This window comes from Nicotiana attenuata, unplaced genomic scaffold (assembly GCF_001879085.1).
Source record: "Nicotiana attenuata strain UT unplaced genomic scaffold, NIATTr2, whole genome shotgun sequence".
NCBI lineage: Eukaryota > Viridiplantae > Streptophyta > Magnoliopsida > Solanales > Solanaceae > Nicotiana > Nicotiana attenuata.
This window is the reverse complement of record NW_017671590.1, coordinates 169301-188072: the sequence shown is the minus strand read 5'-3', so window position 1 is coordinate 188072 and position 18772 is coordinate 169301. Positions and strand designations below refer to the sequence as shown.

The 18772-nt window shown below is 38.9% G+C and overlaps 2 protein-coding genes across 2 annotated transcripts; both read right to left on the bottom strand.

Annotated features, from left to right (window-relative positions):
• Positions 1 to 4058: 4058 nt before the first annotated feature.
• Positions 4059 to 8880, bottom strand: LOC109209159. The gene is given in 6 exon segments (XM_019372367.1): positions 4059 to 5296; positions 5476 to 5617; positions 5619 to 6812; positions 6884 to 7357; positions 8388 to 8528; positions 8755 to 8880. Coding segments are annotated over 6 exon segments (3315 nt in total).
• On the bottom strand, positions 8586 to 13990 carry LOC109209156 (zinc finger CCCH domain-containing protein 44-like). Its single transcript, XM_019372361.1, has 5 exons — positions 13541 to 13990; positions 12781 to 12860; positions 11615 to 11802; positions 11083 to 11257; positions 8586 to 11001 (listed from the first exon to the last, which is right to left on the bottom strand). The coding sequence occupies exons 1-5, from the start codon at positions 13804 to 13806 to the stop codon at positions 9149 to 9151; spliced, it is 2562 nt and encodes an 853-aa protein (XP_019227906.1). The 5' UTR covers positions 13807 to 13990; the 3' UTR covers positions 8586 to 9148.
• Between the last annotated feature and the right edge of the window lie 4782 nt (positions 13991 to 18772).

Below are 18772 nucleotides of genomic sequence, written 5' to 3'. Positions count from 1 at the left end.
GTTCCATAGTTGTTGCACCAGTTCCACTGTGGAGCTATTTTATTTTTGATCTTTTTTGCGACTAATTCTGTCACTCTATGTTCTACTATAGCTATTATTGCTATAATATTTTCCTTTATAAACTCCTTCATCTCCTTCTGCTTGTACAGCTTATTCAACCCCCTTACATTCCATGTGACTAACTTCATCTTGGAATGAATAGGTGTTGTGTCTCCCCTCCTCTACTTGTGCTACATTTCCCTGCTTCCATCCCCTGTTTGGTTATAGCAAATTACAAAGGATCACCTGTTGCTAGAGGGTCAAAACCATTTTTGGTCTGCATGCCTTCATTTTGATAGCTCACCGGAGACTTGCCTGCTGATTTCCCCCTCACTTCTGTCCACCCTTCTTCCTTTTCTATTGTATTTTCTTTTGTCGGTTCTTTCTCTATTGTTGGTATCTCAGCCATCTTAGTTGTCTCAGGATTGCTTTGTGCCTTTGCTATCTGTGTTCCCCCTTTTGCGTGCCATTCATGTCTCTGCTTAGGGGCATTCTTTCTCACTTGCTTTGGTTGCTCTTTGACATGTTCTTGTTTCTCCTTTTCTTGGCAAGAGTGTCCCAATTGTAGGCAAACATTACAATATTCAGGGCGCCAATCATAGGTCACTACCTGCTCAAAACATCTACCATTTGGATCCTTCACATCGATCTTTTCAGAGAGTTTTTTTGTGATGTCAATCTCAATTAACACACGAGCATAAAAAATTCTATCCACTCTAGTAGTACAGTCATCAGCGTACAGGGGTACTCCCAAACTACTTGCTATTCGACTCAGGGATGTCGTCCCCCAGCAATTCAGAGGTAAGTTTGGAAATCTTAACCATATTGGCAAAGTATTCAGTACTTCATCCTAGAAGTTGAAATCGCTGTCCATGCCCTTGTTATTACCGGCCTGTTATTTATAGTGTTGGGGGATGCGTATAACGCCTTGTCCTTCTCCTCTATACTGTGGAATCAGATAAGGAAATAGCCATCGTTATGGTAGTAGACTCTTGGCTTTGCAGCAATTCCCCATTGACTTGCTATGAACCTCTCTACAACCCCAATTGTAGGGGAGTCCCCAACCACATAGAAGACAATTGCCTTGCGCCATTTTCAGTTTCCTCTTCCACTTCTTCTTTTTCTAATTCTACGATTTTAACACCATCACGTATAGTAGGGGCGACGTAGCTCATATTCATACCTTTGGAAGCATATTTGTTTCCTTCAAACAAGTTCACCCAGGGCATCTTGGTTGGTGGATCATGCCCTAGGTCCAGTCTTTTTTGCGCCTTATTCAACTCTGCTACTAGGTTCCCATTTTGATTTTCTGAACTAAGTGCTATTGTATCCTTGCTTACATCTTTCACTCCCTCCACTGCCGATACACCGGATAGTGGTGTTTTGATCTTCTCATTGTAGCTAGGTAGAGCAGGCCATGGACCTTCCTTCTGTGGCAATTGATCCTTTGGCGTATCAGTAATCAGCATATTTGTGCTCAAAGGCCCCTTTGTGGGCGGTGTAAACTTCTCGGCCACCATCTTTGCTGGTGCGGTGCAAATTAGGTCATTGACATCCCCTCTAAGATCCTCCTGGTCTGATTTCTCAGTCTCAATAAGTTTCTTCGAGACTTACTACGACACCATACCTTATTGATAATCAATTTTATTTCTCCAAAGTAGTATAATTGGCTCTTTCAGAGCTTTCAATTAATGTTGTACTACCACATATTTATCAACATACATATGGTGAATATCTCTTTCAAGGAGAAAGTTATACCATTATGGTCATGGTCAAAATCATTATAGGCAAGATATGTTGTTTCTATTACTTTTGCCTTGTAATAATCACATTGCCATAATATTTTGGCATAATCACAATATGTACGTGATCAATGACCATTCATGCCATAATAATGAAATTATTTTCTTATTTCATCTCAAACCTCCTTCTAGAGGTGAGTGTGGTATATTCACTACCACCAGCATGTTCATATTCTTCCAAGAATGAATATGTATTCATAAATCACATGTTGTCACATTCACATCATGAATGGACCATAATCATCTATATGTGATTTACAAAATCTCATGTCAAATCGATGATAAACATTACTTTCACAGAGTGAAGGATTATTTTGAGAATACTTATTATTCTCATTACCACAATGATGGCGATTATAGTTCGTCTATTGCCACCTCCACATCCATTGATACATTCATAGTAATAATTTATCTTCTTTCAGATTTATCACATACTGCTATCACATTCTCTTAAGGGAATGAGAATGTAGCAAATTCAATCGGACGGGTTTCCAATTCTTTGCCCACAATCATACATGAATTTGATCATGGCAAGGCATAGAAATTTTACCACTTTGGGTGGTTATAATTTCTTTCAAACTCCATTAGAGTTACAATCAAAATTTATCATCTTTGCTTGTATTTAAAATCAAATTATAGAATGTCAAGAATTTAAAAAAGAAAAATAAAGTAAAACACTTACCTTAAATCCAGGGTTTAATCATGAAGGAAGTTCATGGAACAATTGACAATCATTATGCTCAATCCCAAAGCTTCTACTCAATTGGTTAGAGTTGTTAATTCTCACAGATCTGGAGAATTTGAAGTAGAAGAGATATGCAATGAAGAAGCATAGAGAGAGAATTGCGGCAGAAGGTTTTCTGTTATTACTGTTCAAAACTAACTAAATGTCTAAAAATACTGTACATTATATGCAACTTCTAATAATCCATCTATTCTAGTTAATTAACTTAACTAGAGTTAACACTAACACCTAATGACAACACGTGACAGCTGTACAATTACTAAGCTCCTCTACACCCCCCCTCAAGCTAGGGGTGATGAATATGTTCTTCATCCCTAGCTTGGACACAAGATAACGATGCTGAAGAATAGTGAGAGCCTTGGTCAGAATGTCAGCCTGTTGCTCAGAGGATGGGAGATACTGAACCTGGACCAGGCCTTGAAGCACCTTCTCACGAATGAAATGACAATCAATGTCAATGTGCTTAGTGCGCTCATGAAATACCGGATTAGCGGCAATCTGAATAGCGGACTTACTATCACAATGAAGAGAAATAGGCAACTGAATATCCATATCCAATTCACGAAAAAGACCTGCGAGCCACACAAGCTCAGCAACAGTGGCAGCAAGACTGCGATACTCTGCCTCAGCGGAGCTTCTAGAGATCGTAGTTTGCTTCTTGGATTTCCAAGAAATAGGTGATGCACCAAATTTAATCATATAGCCCGTGACAGATCGCCGCGTATCAGGGCATGAAGCCCAATCAGCATCACAAAAGGCTGTTAAGGAAGTCGAGGCAGCAGAAGACATAAGAATACCCATGCCAGGTGAAGATTTGATATAGCGAACCAAACGAACAGCAGCCCCCATATGCGAAACCTTTGGAGAATGCATGAATTGACTAAGGTTCTGTACAGCATAGGCAATGTCCGGCCTAGTAATGGTGAGGTACAAAAGCCTACCCAACAAGCGTTGATATACACTGGGATCTTCTAACAAGGCATCAGAAGTATCACCAACATGTGTGTCAAATGCAGACGACGTGAGCTTGTGACTCAGTTCTAAAGGAGCACCCGCACATTTAGCTCCAGCTAATCCCATATCAGAGATGAGCTCTAAGGCATATTTCCTTTGGTGCATAAGAATACCCTCTTTACTCCGAGCAAATTCAATGCCAAGAAAGTACTTGAGTTCCCCTAGATCTTTGATTTTGAAACTCTGCTGCAGCTTGTCTTTGGTTTCTCTAATCAAACTCAAATCATCACCTGTGATGAGGAGATCATCGACATAGACTAAAATCACAATGGTCTTCCCACATGACCTTCTGGTAAAAAGAGAGTAATCTAAATGGCTCTGAGTGAATCCAAAAGAGAGCAAGGCAGTGGTAAGTTTCAAATTCCATTGTCGGGAAGCCTGTTTAAGTCCATATAGAGATTTAAGAAGTCGACAAGCAGTGTGCTGCCTAGCAGATGACTTGAATCCTTGTGGCAAGCTCATATATACCTCCTCGTGAAGATCCCCTTGCAAGAAAGCATTGAGACATCCATCTGATGGATAGTCCACTGCTTGACAGCAGCTATAGAAATAACAGCTCGTACAGTCACCATTTTAACAACAGGTGAGAATGTCTCTTGGTAATCAAGACCCTCCTGCTGGCTGTAGCCTTTAGCTACTAATCGAGCCTTGAACCTTTCAACCTCCCCAGTAGCCTTGTATTTGATTTTATATACCCATTTGCAGCCGATGGCCTTTTTGCCCTCTGGTAAAGGAACCACTTTCCAGGTATTGTTATCCTCCAAAGCCTTGATTTCAAGTTGCATAGCTTCAACCCAGCGAGGATCCTTAGCTGCATGAGCATAAGTCGCGGGTTCCACTTCTGCTGAAAATCTAGTGAGAAAACTCTGATAAGCAGGGGAAAGGGAATCATAAGAAATGACAGTAGAAATAGGATGAGAACTAGTCTGGGCAGTCTGAGACTTGGCAGAAATGACAAAGTCCTTCATCCATATGGGAGGTTTGGAAGTTCTGGTAGATTTGCGAAGTTCTGTAGGTGGTGCAATATCTTGTGAAGATAAATGGGAAGTAGAAACTGTATCAGGAAGTGTTGCCTCAATATTAGAGGAATGAAGAGGTTCTGTGGCTTCTGTGGACAGCTGACTAGGCTGAATATGTGAAGTTGGAGGAACTGGATCAAGAGGAACATTGATAGGGGGATTATCTGTAGATAATGAGTAAGTGTCAACTGCCTCAGGGAATGACATCTCAACATTGCCTTGTGTAGTCTTGAATGGAAAAATGGACTCATTGAAGACAACATCTCTGCTAATGAATACCTTGTGTGTCTCAAGATCATAGAGTTTATAGCCCTTTTGAAAAATACCATAACCAAGTAGGACTGACTTAATGCCCCTGGGACTGAATTTATCCTTCTTGGGTAGAGTAGAGGCATAACCTAAGCATCCTATTACTCTCAACTGCGATAGAGATGGTGTACGACTATATAGAACCTCAAAGGCATATTTGTTGTTTAAGACAGACAAAGGAACTCTATTAATGATATACACTGCCGCTTCAATACAACGGCCCCAAAATCTCGAGGGCAAACCTCCCTGGAACTTGATGGCCCTAGCTGTCTCAAGGATATGTCTGTGCTTTCGTTCGACCACTCCATTTTGCTGAGGAGTGTATGGACATGACCTTTGGTGTATAATCCCATAGGTGTTGAACAGATCTCAACAAGTAGAGTTAAAAAATTCTGCACCATTATCAGACCTGACTACTTTGATATGCTTTCCAGACTGATTCAGAACCATGACAATGAATGATTTTAACAGGCAAGAAACATCTGATTTTACTCTCATCATAAAAGTCTAAGTCCACTTAGAACAGTTATCTACAATAGTAAGAAAATATTGCATACCATCATAAGTAGCGATGTTGTAAGGACCCCGGACATCCATATGTAACAATTGAAAAGATTCAGTAGATCTGCTAGTATGTGTAGGAAAAGCAATCCTAGTTTGTCTAGCTAGTGGACAGACATCACAATTGTTCAAAGTGAAATTAAGCTTGTGCTGAAAAAAGGAAATCTTCCTTAGAACAGCCATAGGAACATGGCCTAGTCGTTTATGCCAAATCTCTGAGTCTGTAACATTTTGCACTGCCATAGATTTGCTATGAGTATGAAAATCATTCCTGGACCTTGTCTTCAAAACATATAGCCCATCATGTTCTCTACCAATCGCCTTCAACCTCCCATTGAAGAGCTCCTGAAATACAAAGAAGTCTGGATAAAATGCTGCACAACAATTCAAATCCTTTGTCACTTTCGAAACTGAAAAAAGATTGAATTTAAAATTAGGCACACACAATACATCCTTAAGCAGTTCACCTCCAGGCATCTCACAATCCCCAACATGAGTAATTCTAGCAGTCTCTCCAGTTGGCATTTGAACCTGTCCTGAACTTCCTATTTCAATACCATTTAACAACAACTGGTTATTGCTAATCATGTGATTAGTAGCACCAGTATCCACTATCCAACTAGATTCCTTTGTAGGAATAGAACAAGAAGTACCTGCCATGTTAACACTAGAGCCGGAGAAGGATGACCTGTTGCTGTTCAACATTTGCAAAATCTGATTATACTGATCAGGTGTAAATACTGGAGGTTGTGGCATTGTTGGTTGTTGTGTTGACTGTACTTCTGTCTTAGCCAAATGACCACTGACGAAAGCCCCTTTCTTCTTTGACTTAAAATCAGCCGGATAACCTACGATCTTATAGCAATTCTCCTTGAGATGGCCTTTCATGTTACAATAGTCACATTTCATAAGCTTGTAGCAACCTTCTCTAGTATGGCCCTTCATGTGACAGAAATCACGTTCGACATTATAGTTTCTTCTCTGCTTCTGAGTGTTATTCCTTGAAGTAAACAAGGTTGTTGGTTCCATAGATTCAATAGGAACAGTGTGACTGCCAGCAACAATTCTCTGGCTTTCATCTTGCAAAATCATGGCATATGCCTGATTCACAGAAGGTGCTTTATTCTTCATTAATATTTGACTTCGAGCTTGACTGTAACCATCATTTAAGCCCATCAAAAACTGCCAAAGACGTTGATATTGTAGATGTGCAAGATATTTTTTTGATTTTTCACAGTCACAAGGAGGAGATGGGATAATTGAGTCATATTCATCCCATAAATCCTTCAACTTTGAATAATACGCCGATACTGATGATGTTCCCTGAGTTAGGGTAAAAATTTCTTTATGAAGATAATACATTCGTGAGGAATTCACTTTATCAAACCTCTCACGAAGATCTTCCCAAATTGCTCGAGCACTGAGCGAAACAGAACGCCACTTAGTAAATCACGACTTACATTGTGCATCAGCCACGATTTGACAATCGCATTGCAACGATCCCACAACTGGTTAAACCTAGTTCCAAAAGTCTCTCTGGTGATCGAACCATCCACAAATCCCAGTTTGTTTCGTGTTAGCAACGAAACTTCCATAGCTTGGCTCCAAATTGTGTAGTTTTCCATTCCAATTGATTGGAAACCCAGCGATAACGAATTCGGTCCATCAGAAGGATGCAAGTATAAAGGATGATTGTGATCAATCACAGTCGATTCCTGCCTGGTCGAGTGTTCTTCAACCTCTCGTTCTTCGACTGTATCTCCTGCCATTGAAAAATTAGGGCACAGATTTGCAAACGAATTTCGATAAATCTCTCGATTTTCAGCTGAATTGCCAATGAAAACCCCTAGATTCACACGATTAATGCTCTGATACCATGTTAATTCTCACAGATCTGGAGAATTTGAAGTAGAAGAGATATGCAATGAAGAAGCGTAGAGAGAGAATTGCGGCAGAAGGTTTTCTGTTATTACTGTTCAAAACTAACTAAATGTCTAAAAATACTGTACATTATATGCAACTTCTAATAATCCATCTATGCTAGTTAATTAACTTAACTAGAGTTAACACTAACACCTAATGACAACTAAGTGACAGTTGTACAATTACTAAGCTCCTCTACAAGAGTCTCGTGCTGATAACATGTTATGAAACAATAAAAGAAAAGAAGAGTATTGCAGAGAACAGTATAGACAGAATTCTTATTGCTTTGTGATCAATTACAATGGAATAGAACCCCTCTATTTATAGGAAAAAAGTAACTTAGCCACCAAGTAACTTACCCTAAAATCTCTCTAAAATATAGACATTCACCTTAAATAGAATTCTATTTATAACATATGAAATTATTTTAAATTTACCAAAACATAAAGTCATTTTATCGGATTAGGACATGAGCTGCACAACGGTTCAAAATATTGGTCATCTTACGTTTGTATTAAGTTTGGTCCTACGTAGCAATAAAAGTGGAAAAAATGGAGAACTTTTTTTAAAAAAAAAAATGCAGATTACTCAGACAATAGTTTTGGGATGCCACTACTAAGATAAAAAGAAAAAAAATTGGTTTCATGTAATTCCTTCACTTCATTTTATATACTAGTGTGATGGAATATGAAAGTTGATAAAGTTAATTTGACTTGCATAACATTTTTAAATTAATGACAAAAATATATTGTAAGAGCGCCTAAAATTTTAATTTGATTGATAATTCTCTCATAATATGTTAGTACTTCTAAATGTAGTAACAACGTCAACTGCGCCTTTCTTGCTCATATTCCCAATGAAACCCCTTGGCCATTCCAATGCAACAAGTGCCTAGGTTAACACATCTGAATTCTAATTTTGTATAGTGAAAATTCATCATAAATTGATTAGTTTTACACCCGTTGTCTGACTTACCACAACCTCCACCCTCCTCCTTTGTTCAGTCTTCGGACAAGCAAACTCATATAAGTAATCTATGCACATATAAATGCATGAGTACAACTTCAGTACTGCAGTTTGCGCATATAGAGATACCTCTTCTGGGTCAGAATTAACCTATTACAATGTATACAGATTTTTCTGCACCTCATTTCAACGAAGTTAACATAATGATTCTAAGGGGAAAAATCGCATTTTGCCATTTTCTTAGCTGATAATTTTTCAGTTAAATACAGTTTAACCTGTTACAATGAAGCGTCCTCCTTGCAACTAATAAAATTTACAAAATCACTGTCCTTCGCAGAGTAGGCTGAGAGTATCTCCACTACCAGTCAGCGGTTGCCTGCTCCACAATAACCAATCCTACAAATCCCGAGTCCCCTCTTTGAAGAGCCCAATTCTGGGCTATCCCACACTTGATTCCTGGTAAAGTACAACAAAAATTATGAACTTCTTGTGCAGCTTCCATGCTGGTACCCCAACCAACATTTGAAAATCCCCAAACTGATCAGCCCCAAATCATGTATCCCTGAACTGTCCCACAGTCTGTGCTCATAGCTTCCAATTCTATACTCCTACGAATGCTGAGAAATTTAGCATTTTTGACTCATACAAGGTGCAGCCTATTGGACCCAGCTTCCTCTTGGGTAAAGTAAACATCAGCTGACTTAGTTTCTCCCTCACAGCTTGTTGACCGACCTCTTTTAAAGGGTCAAAAGCTTGAGACATTAGCCTACTTAGTTTCTGTTTCGCTGCTCATTAGATGAATTCCCATCAGACCTCTTTAAAGGGTCAAAGGCATCAGCTTGAGATGCCCCAACTAGCTCATCTGTCACAGGTGATTGACAAGGCAACTTTATATCTCCATTTGAGCTCAAGCCATCACTTTTTGCAGGATCAGGCGTGGGACTCAGGTCCTCAAACAGAGCTAGAATAAAGTTTTTGTAACCTGGTATCATCTGCTCACTAAACCTCATTGCTGAAGTAGGCGAACCCATACCGCTTTGAGTTTGAGATTCCATTGCATCAACTTCAGCCAATAGATCTGATACCGACTCTTCAGCCAAAGTGCTGAACTCAATAGGCTCATTAACAGCTGCCTGCCAATTGGATAAGTTTGACACCTGGAGAGATGGGGAGGTATAATTAAGTTGATCTGCGACAGGAGTGGGCGTGGCAACATGATCATTCACTGCTTCAGCTGGCTTCAGCGAAGAAACGGAAACAAGACCGGAATCCCATTCTTCAGCAGATGGTTCTGCAGTTGGAGTATTTCCATCACGTTCATCAGCTAGACTAGAACCACTGCTCCAGCTAGGGCCTGAATCCTGCACAGACAGCTTAGAAGGAGCAGATGCTTTGTTTTCAGCTGCCCGTCCAGCTTTAGCTTCAACATAGGACTTAGGAGTAGAAGTAGACCAATCATGTATATCTGAAGCACGAAGAGGAACACCTGAACTCAAAGAAAGCAGCTTTTCAGCAGCCTGAGCTTCAATATCGTCATAGCTTGTATTTGCAGTAGGACTTGGTCGATCTGAAAGATTCACGTTACCTTTCTGCTCAAATGACTCTTTTGAATTGGTCCCTGAAGCAAAACCACTGTCCAAGTTAATTGAACTTCTACAACTGGTTGATGACCCCCAATTCTGTCCAGAAGACTGTCCTACATAACTCTGGTTGTTAGATTGGGCTTTACGGTTGTAACTCCCAGTAATCTGGCACATTGTGCTTCCACAGGAATCCTGAATTGCTTGACCTCTGGCAGAGTGAAGCTCCACATTTTCATGACCTCTTTCCTTACTTGGAAGAGCTACATGCACCTCCCCATGACGGGACGAAGGGACTCGGTTACACAGTTGGAGTTTGTCTGAATAAGGATTACTTCCATTCATCAAGTCCAAAAATTTTGGAAATGGAGCAGACAACCCATCTATCCTCGCATTCTCAGCATTGCCATTTAAGTCTTTACTTGCACGGTGGCAAGGTACCTCCATTTCTCTGCATTCTCTCCCTGTTCCAGTAGAACGTCCACACCGTTCAGAAACATTTCTGTCAGCAGAGGCAGCTCCAAGCTCCTGAGACCGGCTTGATGTCTTTCCATGAACCGGAGGGGCTTTATGGAGCAGCCCATTTAGTGCATCAGTCAATAGTACTGAGTCATCATACTCATCATTTGTCCATATCCTCATATCAAGTGGGAAAAGCCCCAATTTACTCCATTTCCTCAACTGTATCATTGAAAATAATCCTTGCGTTTTACCAGTAGGGTCACGGTAATGCCACACTTCATCCGTTTCACTGATGTTAGTGGATGCTGAGTTTGCTGTTGAGAGACTTGCAATTGAAGTTTCAGATCCAGACCCATCCACAGCCTGATCAACAGTAGCTCGATCTCCTAGTTTCTCCAATATATTAGTCCCATGAGTGTCTGTTTTCTCACTCATTTCGCACTGAGCCATTATAGATCCTTGTTCTTTAACTGCCTGATCAACCGTAGCTCGATTTCCTAGCTTCTCCAATCTATTAGTTCCATGTGCCTCTTGTTTCTCCTTCATTTGGCACTGAGCCATGGTAGATCCCTGTTCTTTAACTGGATAAGCACAACAAAGGTTCTAATTAGGTCATGGTGAGTAAACTTTTAATAAAGTTGCTAGTACAATTAATATCTTACCATTTGTAACATCATGACTGTATTTCAGTTCCCCATGTATCCTATCTGATTCCTTCCAGGGATTTTTAGCTTGAGTAAGTTCACTTAGTGTTAGTGATAGCTTTTCTTTCAAGTATACCCAATACAACTTGAATAGATACTCCCAGCTGCCTTTGTCATCAAAATCTACTTGAACCTGAACAGGTTTTTGGTATTATAGAAATTTAAATCACATCCAATGTCAAAACCAAGCCTAACATTTTTTTTGTTTGTTTGCTGAAATAAAGAATAGTAACAAAACTTTACATAAAGAATCAAATTAAATGATTTCTTTCTTTATGCAAGACATGACAAGAAAAATAAAAGAGAGCAAAATTAGTAATTTAAACTGATAACCAGATCCAGTTCCCAAAGACTACAACTGTTCTTTCCTTTTCATAAACCGACGGACTAACCATGCTTGGAAGTAACTTACTCAAAATATGTGGAATCGCAATGAAATTATTACAAGCAAAATCAAAAATCTGTCAAGATTATGGGGCATATGATTTACCGTTCCGTTGTTTCCTTGGTCTTTATTCTCAATCAGCATGATAGTTCGCATGCACATTGAGCAAAAGCCTTTGTTTCGTCGAACGCAGAAGTAATCAGCATTTTTTATACATCCCTTGCACAATGAATATGTACAAGTATAGCACAAATAGTGGGAAGCCTTTTGACACACACTACAAATATGCCAACCTGAAGACAGAAATTCTCGTGATGTTATAACACGCAAACCTTCTAGAGCTGGTAATGTGATCAGTAACAGAATAGAAATAATGGCATAGATAACTTCAAGCAACTACAAAAACTTGAAGACTTCCAGCTCATGAATCCTCTCTTTTTTAAATTAAAAAGCTTATAGTCCATGATTTTGGTAGGACAATATTGAACAGGAACAAAAAGTTGATCTCATGCATCATATAGAAAAATGAACGATATTTTGAGGTTCAAATTAACATACTTTTTTCCTATTTAAAAAAGCTGGATTACAAATTATTGTGCACAAGAATCAAACTGAAGCACCAGGTGATGAAGTGGGTTACCTAATAGTTAAGACTGGCTGCAACATCTATACAAGGCCTATTCCAGATTTTTTCTTTTTATGAGCATAAACATAACAACATGAATTACTGTCATGCAAGATCATAAGTCTTCATGCAATCCAGTCAACTATTTACTATTCCCTCTGTTTATTACTAGTTCAATATCTACCAATCATATGCCACTCCAAATTGGTGTCCACTTTCTAATTTTTCTTTTCATGTTATATCTTGGGTCTGCAAATTCCTGACCTTGAATGAGAAGGCAGATTAGCATGGACTAACCTAATAAATGCCAATCTAAGATACAATTCAGAAATGCGGTCTAAGATAACGTTGGGAGAAAATCCTATAAACAACAACAACTGCATCTCAATCCTAAACTAGTTGGAGTTGATTGCATGAAGTCTCCAAATCTGTTCTGCTCTATTGAAGCGAAAATCCCGCAACAGAAACAGCTAGAATTCAATCCCAAACTAGTAGGGACAGCTATATGAATTCTCTGTATTCATTCCGCTCTGTTGACGAAAACTCCCGTGAATAAACTAAAAGCCAAAATAGGAAAAAAGCTAATAACCAGCAGCATAAAGTAAATAGTAGGTTCTTTTGAGTTCATGAAGAAGGGGAAACGTACCACAGAACCATTTAGCGTTAGAGCTGAAAAATGCCTCGTCCCGCTTAATACAAGCTGGATGGTATGCCTTCGGACAACCCCTAACCATTAAGAATACATTTTGGAAAAGATAAGGATATATAAATTACCATTTATGAAGTACTAATAACGGAGGGAGTAAATCACTTTTATCAGAAATTATAGTACACTAGCATCCAGTATGTACGAAAAAGCTAGAAGTTGGAAACGAGTTTAAGTTCTATACACTGACGGTGTAAAATTTTTGCACAATCAGGCTACTTATTAGGTAATTACACGTAAATCTATTGATCAACATTAATTGATAATCTGATAAAACGGTAAATAATCTGCAAAGTAACCTGCTATCGCAGGTTAAAGTTCACTGATTCTTTACCCTGCCCAGTGCCCATGTATATAACCTAAATTCATTGGAAAAGAGTTTTAAGTTCACAGTGCAAAAAAATATTTACACAATTAGGTCATCACTTATTAGATAATTACAAGTAAATCTGTCAATCAGCATTAATTGATAATCTGATAAAAATGGTAGGTAGCCTGAAAAGTAACCTAAAATTCACTGATATTACAAAAAATAACTTAAAGTCATTGGAAAATCAATCAACTGCGCCTCAATAAGAAACTAATTAAGATCAGCTATACAAATCCTCTATTTCAATTTTGCTCAAATTGGAAAATGAAGGCAAAATGAAAACCTAATTTGAGCACACAAAAAAAGGAACAAACAACACGATTAACTCACTTGCGATCGCATAACACGAGTGAACCACCATCGAAACATATAAAGCAAACATCTTCTTCTTCATCCTCCTCCACTCGCTGAATCTTCGGCGGCGGAGGCTTCCCTGCTTGTCCACGTGGCGGTCGCCCTCGCTTCCGCTTCTCCGAGCCGATCGTCGCTGAAGTGCTTACCTCGATAGTCACCGGAATCGGAGTATTATTAACAGTAGCGAGCATCGTATCTCCGGCGACGGCTATCGGAGCTCCGATCGGCTCAGATTCGGCCATATCCTGAAATTGAATTGTGCCTTTTTTTTAGCTCAGTAAACCCTACAGAACGTGAAGTGTCAGGCTTATTGCATCTTTCGTCAATTATTTGACTGTTTAAATGTGTTCAAATTTGTACGACTGTACCCACCTTCCCACGAGATGATTTTAGTGTTGAACAGTTGGGTAAATTTTGTGAACTAAAGACCGACAAAGGCAACACTAATGTTCCATTGATTGGTTGTATTAATTAAAATAATCTCAACCAAAAAATATTAAATTAGAGTATTTGAGTATAATAAACATCCTTTTAAAAAACTTGTAATACTCTCTCTCCAATTCATGTGGCGCTGTTTAACCAAAACATGAAATTTTAAAAAAAGAAGAGAACTTTTTTTAAACTTAAGGTTATATCATTAAATATAAAATGACACGTTTAAAATTAAATTATTTTTAAATATAAAATTTTTAATTCTTTTGGGACAAACTAAAAACAAAGTATGCCACATAAAATGTGATTGTACACATATATTAGAATTTATTCATTATTTTATTTAAAATATAATATTATGTATGAGGCTAAGACTGCTGCATTTGGTCGGCTGTACGAGAAACTTGGGGGCAAAGGTGGGGACAAGAAGTTATTTCGGTTGGCCAAAGTGAGAGAGAAGAAGGCCCGCGGCCTGGATCAAGTGAGGTGCATCAAAGACGAGGACGGTCGAGTATTGATGGAAGAGGCCCAAATTAGGCATAGATGACAGTCCTACTTTCATAAACTTCTGAATGAAGAGGGGGATGGAAACATCATGTTAGGGCAAATGGGGCACTCCGAGAGCCACCGCGACTTTAGGTATTGTAGTCGCATTAAGGTTGAGGAGGTCGAGGGTGCGATGGGTAAGATGAGTCGGGGCAAAGCGACCGGACCAGACGAGATTCCAGTAGAGTTTTGGAGATATGCGGGTTGAGCAGGCTTGGAGTGGCTGACTGGGTTGTTTAATATTATCTTCAGGACGAAGAGGATGCCTGATGAGTGGCGGTGGAGTACAATGGTTCCGGTGTACAAGAACTAAGGTGATATCCAAAATTGTCACAACTATAGGGGTGTCAAGTTACTAAGTCATACCATGAAAGTTTGGGAGAGGGTGGTGGAAGGGAGGATAAGGAGGACGGTGTCTATATCGGAAAACCAGTTCGGGTTCATGCCGGGTCTTTCTACTACGGAAGCTATCCACCTTTATCAGGAGATTGGTGGAACAATACAGGGATAGGAAGAGGAATTTGCATATGGTGTTTATTGACCTAGAGAAGGCGTATGACAAGGTCCCCTAGGACGTCCTTTGGATGTGTCTAGAGGTAAAAGGTGTGACAGTGGCTTAAATTAGGGCGATAAAGGATATGTACGATGGAGCTATGACTCGGGTTAGGACTGTGGGAGGTGACTCAGAGACTTTTCCGGTGGTTATGAGGTTACACCAAGGATCTGCGCTCAGCCCGTTCTTATTTGCCCTGGCGATGGACGCACTAACACACCATATCCAAGGAGAGGTGCCATGTTGTATGTTGTTCGCTGATGATATAGTTCTGATTGATGAGATACGAAGCGGCGTTAATGGGAGAATGGAGGTATGGAGGTAGGCTCTGGAGTCTAAAGGTTTCAAGTTGAGCAGGACTAAGACGGAATATGTGGAATGTAAGTTCAGCGACGTGACGGGGGAAGCGGATGTGAAAGTCAGGCTTGACTCACAAGTCATCCTCAAGAGAGAAAGTTTTAAGTACTTAGGGTCAATTATCCAGACAGATGGGGAGATCGACGGGGATGTTACGTACCGTATTGGGGTGGGTGGATGAAATGGAGGTTAGCGTCTGGAGTCCTGTGTGACAAGAATGTGCCACCGAAACTTAAAGGTAAGTTTTATAGAGCGGTGGTTCGACCGACCATGTTGTATGGGGTTGAGTGTTGGCCAGTCAAGAATTCACATATCCAGAAGATGAAAGTAGCAGAAATGAGGATGTTGAGATGAATGAGTGTACGCACTAGGATGGATAAGATTAGGAATAAAGATATTCGGGAGAGGGTGGGCGTGGCTCCGGTGGACGACAAGATACGGGAGGCGCGACTTAGATGGTTCGGACACGTGCAGAGGAGAAGCCTAGATGCCCCGGTTAGGAGGCGTGAGCGGTTGGTTTTGACAGGTACGAGAAGAAGTAGAGAGCGGCCCAAGAAGTATTGGGGCGAGGTGATCAGACAGGCATGGCGCGGCTCTAGATTTTCGAGGACATGACTCTTGATAGGAAGGTGTGGAGGTCGAGCATTAGGGTTGTAGGTTAAAGGGTAGTCGAGCATTTTCCACTTTGTCCCGGTTTCCCTCTTTGTACCGATGAGTATGATAGTATTTTTGTCTAGCACTGCTAGCGATTTATGTTGTGTTTCACACTTTTGCATAATACTTGTGTTAATGCTTTTCCATTTATTTGTTGTCTCTCACGCTGCTGATATTATTTTTCGGGTTTTATTGTCACAGATCTATTGTCTCTGAGCCGAGGGTCTCCCGGAAACAGCCTCCCTAGGGGTAAGGTCTGCGTACAATCTATCCTCCCCAGACCTCACTGGTGGGATTTTACTGGGTTATTGTTGTTGTTGTTGTTTATTATGCAATAACAAAATACTCCCTTCTTTTACTTTACACATTCCTTTTTTTTTAGTCTATTAAAATATATGTTATATATTTAGTAAATTTAAATTTAACATTTTTATTTTAGCCTTAATGATATTCCCTAATTGGAATGACATGACATATATAAGACCACAAATTTTTAAGAGTAGTTTTGAGATATTGTATATACGTTCAGTTTAATATTATAAGGCTAAAAAAATTTATATTCTTAAACTTCATGTTCAATCAAATTAAAATAAGCTTTTTAAAACAACACACTTAATAATAAAAATTACTCCATTGTTTATCGTATAACAACAATAATATTTGTGCATTTTTTTCGGATCAAATCATCTAAAAATGAAGTTATTCAATATCTATCTTGGTATAGTAACATGTACCTACCAATAAAAAAGTTAAAATGGTAATGAGCACATGATAAATTAATTGTAGTGATAAAAAAGTAAAAGGTCAGTACATTGCCACGCGTATTGCAAAAAGCTAAGCTTAATATTAAGTTCTAATTTTTGTAAGATCGTTGACAATTACCGAATTGCATTTATTATGCCTCTTTATTCCTCTGAAATGAACATATATAAATTCATTTGGCTACGTAACATATTGATATTATTTAACAAACATTTTTCCTTGTGGTGTTTTACCTGAAGCACTAAAGTCAATTCTTTTACAAAGCTTTTAATTCAAATGCAATGAACCAAAAAAGAAAAACATATTACTATTGAATATTGATTTACAAATAACAAGTGTCCTTGGTAGGTGCGGACGTGCGGTACAACAATTCCTTTTTTTTTTATAAAGAAAAGATTAATAAATGACGGGACATTTGGTTCAAAAGAGAGATTGCACTAACCATTGTAAACAAATAGAAAATGAATTAATTGATCTAAAATGCACCTTCCGATCTTGTTTAAATGCCAAAGTCCCAAAATAGAAACATTTCAACATTTCATCAAACATGACCCAACAAAGGAGAGCATAAAATCGAGGATTAGGACAAAAGTTTAGTAGATAATCAGAATATTTTCTATCTTTTCTATGGAAAATATACTTCTAGTTTTGAGAACCTTATCTGCTCCATTATAATTATTATTATTGTTGTTGTTATTGTTATTATTATTACTACTACTACTACTACTATTATCTTTTTCTAGAATTTTATTACTACTGTTGTTTCATTTACTTCGGTTATCTTTACTATTTTTGCTGTCAATACTTGTATTTTCTTCAGTATTTTAATCTTAGCTTTTTTATTCATTTCAAACTTATTTTGAGAACGCTTTTCTTGAGTCGATGGTCTATCAGAAACAACCTCTCTACCTCACATAAGGTAGGGGTAAGGTCCGCATATATCTCATCCTCCGCAAACCCCACTTATAAAATCACGATGTGTATATTATTATTGTTGTCCTAACTCCAATACATGAGAATATATTATTTGTTAGTCTATCAACAGTTATTATTCATTTTGAGGAGAAATAATGGGTAATTCAATTAAACAATCTATTTGCTTAATACTTGTTTACCTCGAAAATACGAGTAACGATTAAATTTGATTTGTGGTTATAAAGATATGTGATTTAGTTCAATACCAATTAATAATCAAGATATATGAAGTAAAAATGAAAGAAATAAGTGAATCAAACCAATGTTACTTAGCAATATCGACCTCGAGCTCAGTGACCTCGAGATGAACCAAGAACAATAAAGTAAGAACAGTAAAGAGACAGGACAATTTTGATGAATAATGAGCCAGGAAAGTAAGATAGTATGTTCTTTGCCAATGATCAGATGATGTTACAAACGATTGGGGTCCCCTTTATATAATAGGGAAACCCTAAATAAGGTACATTTCCATTTACAGTAAGGAATATTATTGGGACATCTATCTAACCGCTTAGTACGGAATCGTAACTTCTATTCCGGGATTTGCGCCATGATTTAGGGGACGTGGCAGGAATCTCGCGCGTTCTGTTAGAAATCTATAACGGCATTATTTCGGGGTCGAGCATACTCGGCTACGGTATTCACCGTACTTCAATCCTCGGGCATTATATCCTATCTTCCAGCTCGAGTCTGGTCCATCGGGCTCGAACTCGACCTTTTCTGAACTCGGGCTTAAGACAACCCCTCGAGCCTATAGATCGGAGGCATATGATTTTGACCATATACAAATAGTCCCCGCATTTCTTAGAGTAGGTCAATAAGAAACGATTTGATCTTTAATGCTCCGACGCCTTGATCCTGATGTCAACCTCGTGATGTCAGCGACTGAAGTGACTGAAAGGTCGCTTTCGTGCAGTTCCCAAAGTCAT

What these genes read in the sequence shown, in the direction of transcription:
- LOC109209156 (XM_019372361.1), bottom strand. Translation starts at nt 13,806, where the DNA reads ATGGCCGAATCTGAGCCGATCGGAGCTCCGATAGCCGTCGCCGGAGAT. An exon ending in TAACGCTAAATGGTTCTGTG is followed by an intron (nt 11,803 to 12,780) that starts GTACGTTTCCCC and finishes TTCTGTCTTCAG; the next exon opens with GTTGGCATATTTGTAGTGTG. An exon ending in CAGTCATGATGTTACAAATG is followed by an intron (nt 11,002 to 11,082) that starts GTAAGATATTAA and finishes GTGCTTATCCAG; the next exon opens with TTAAAGAACAGGGATCTACC.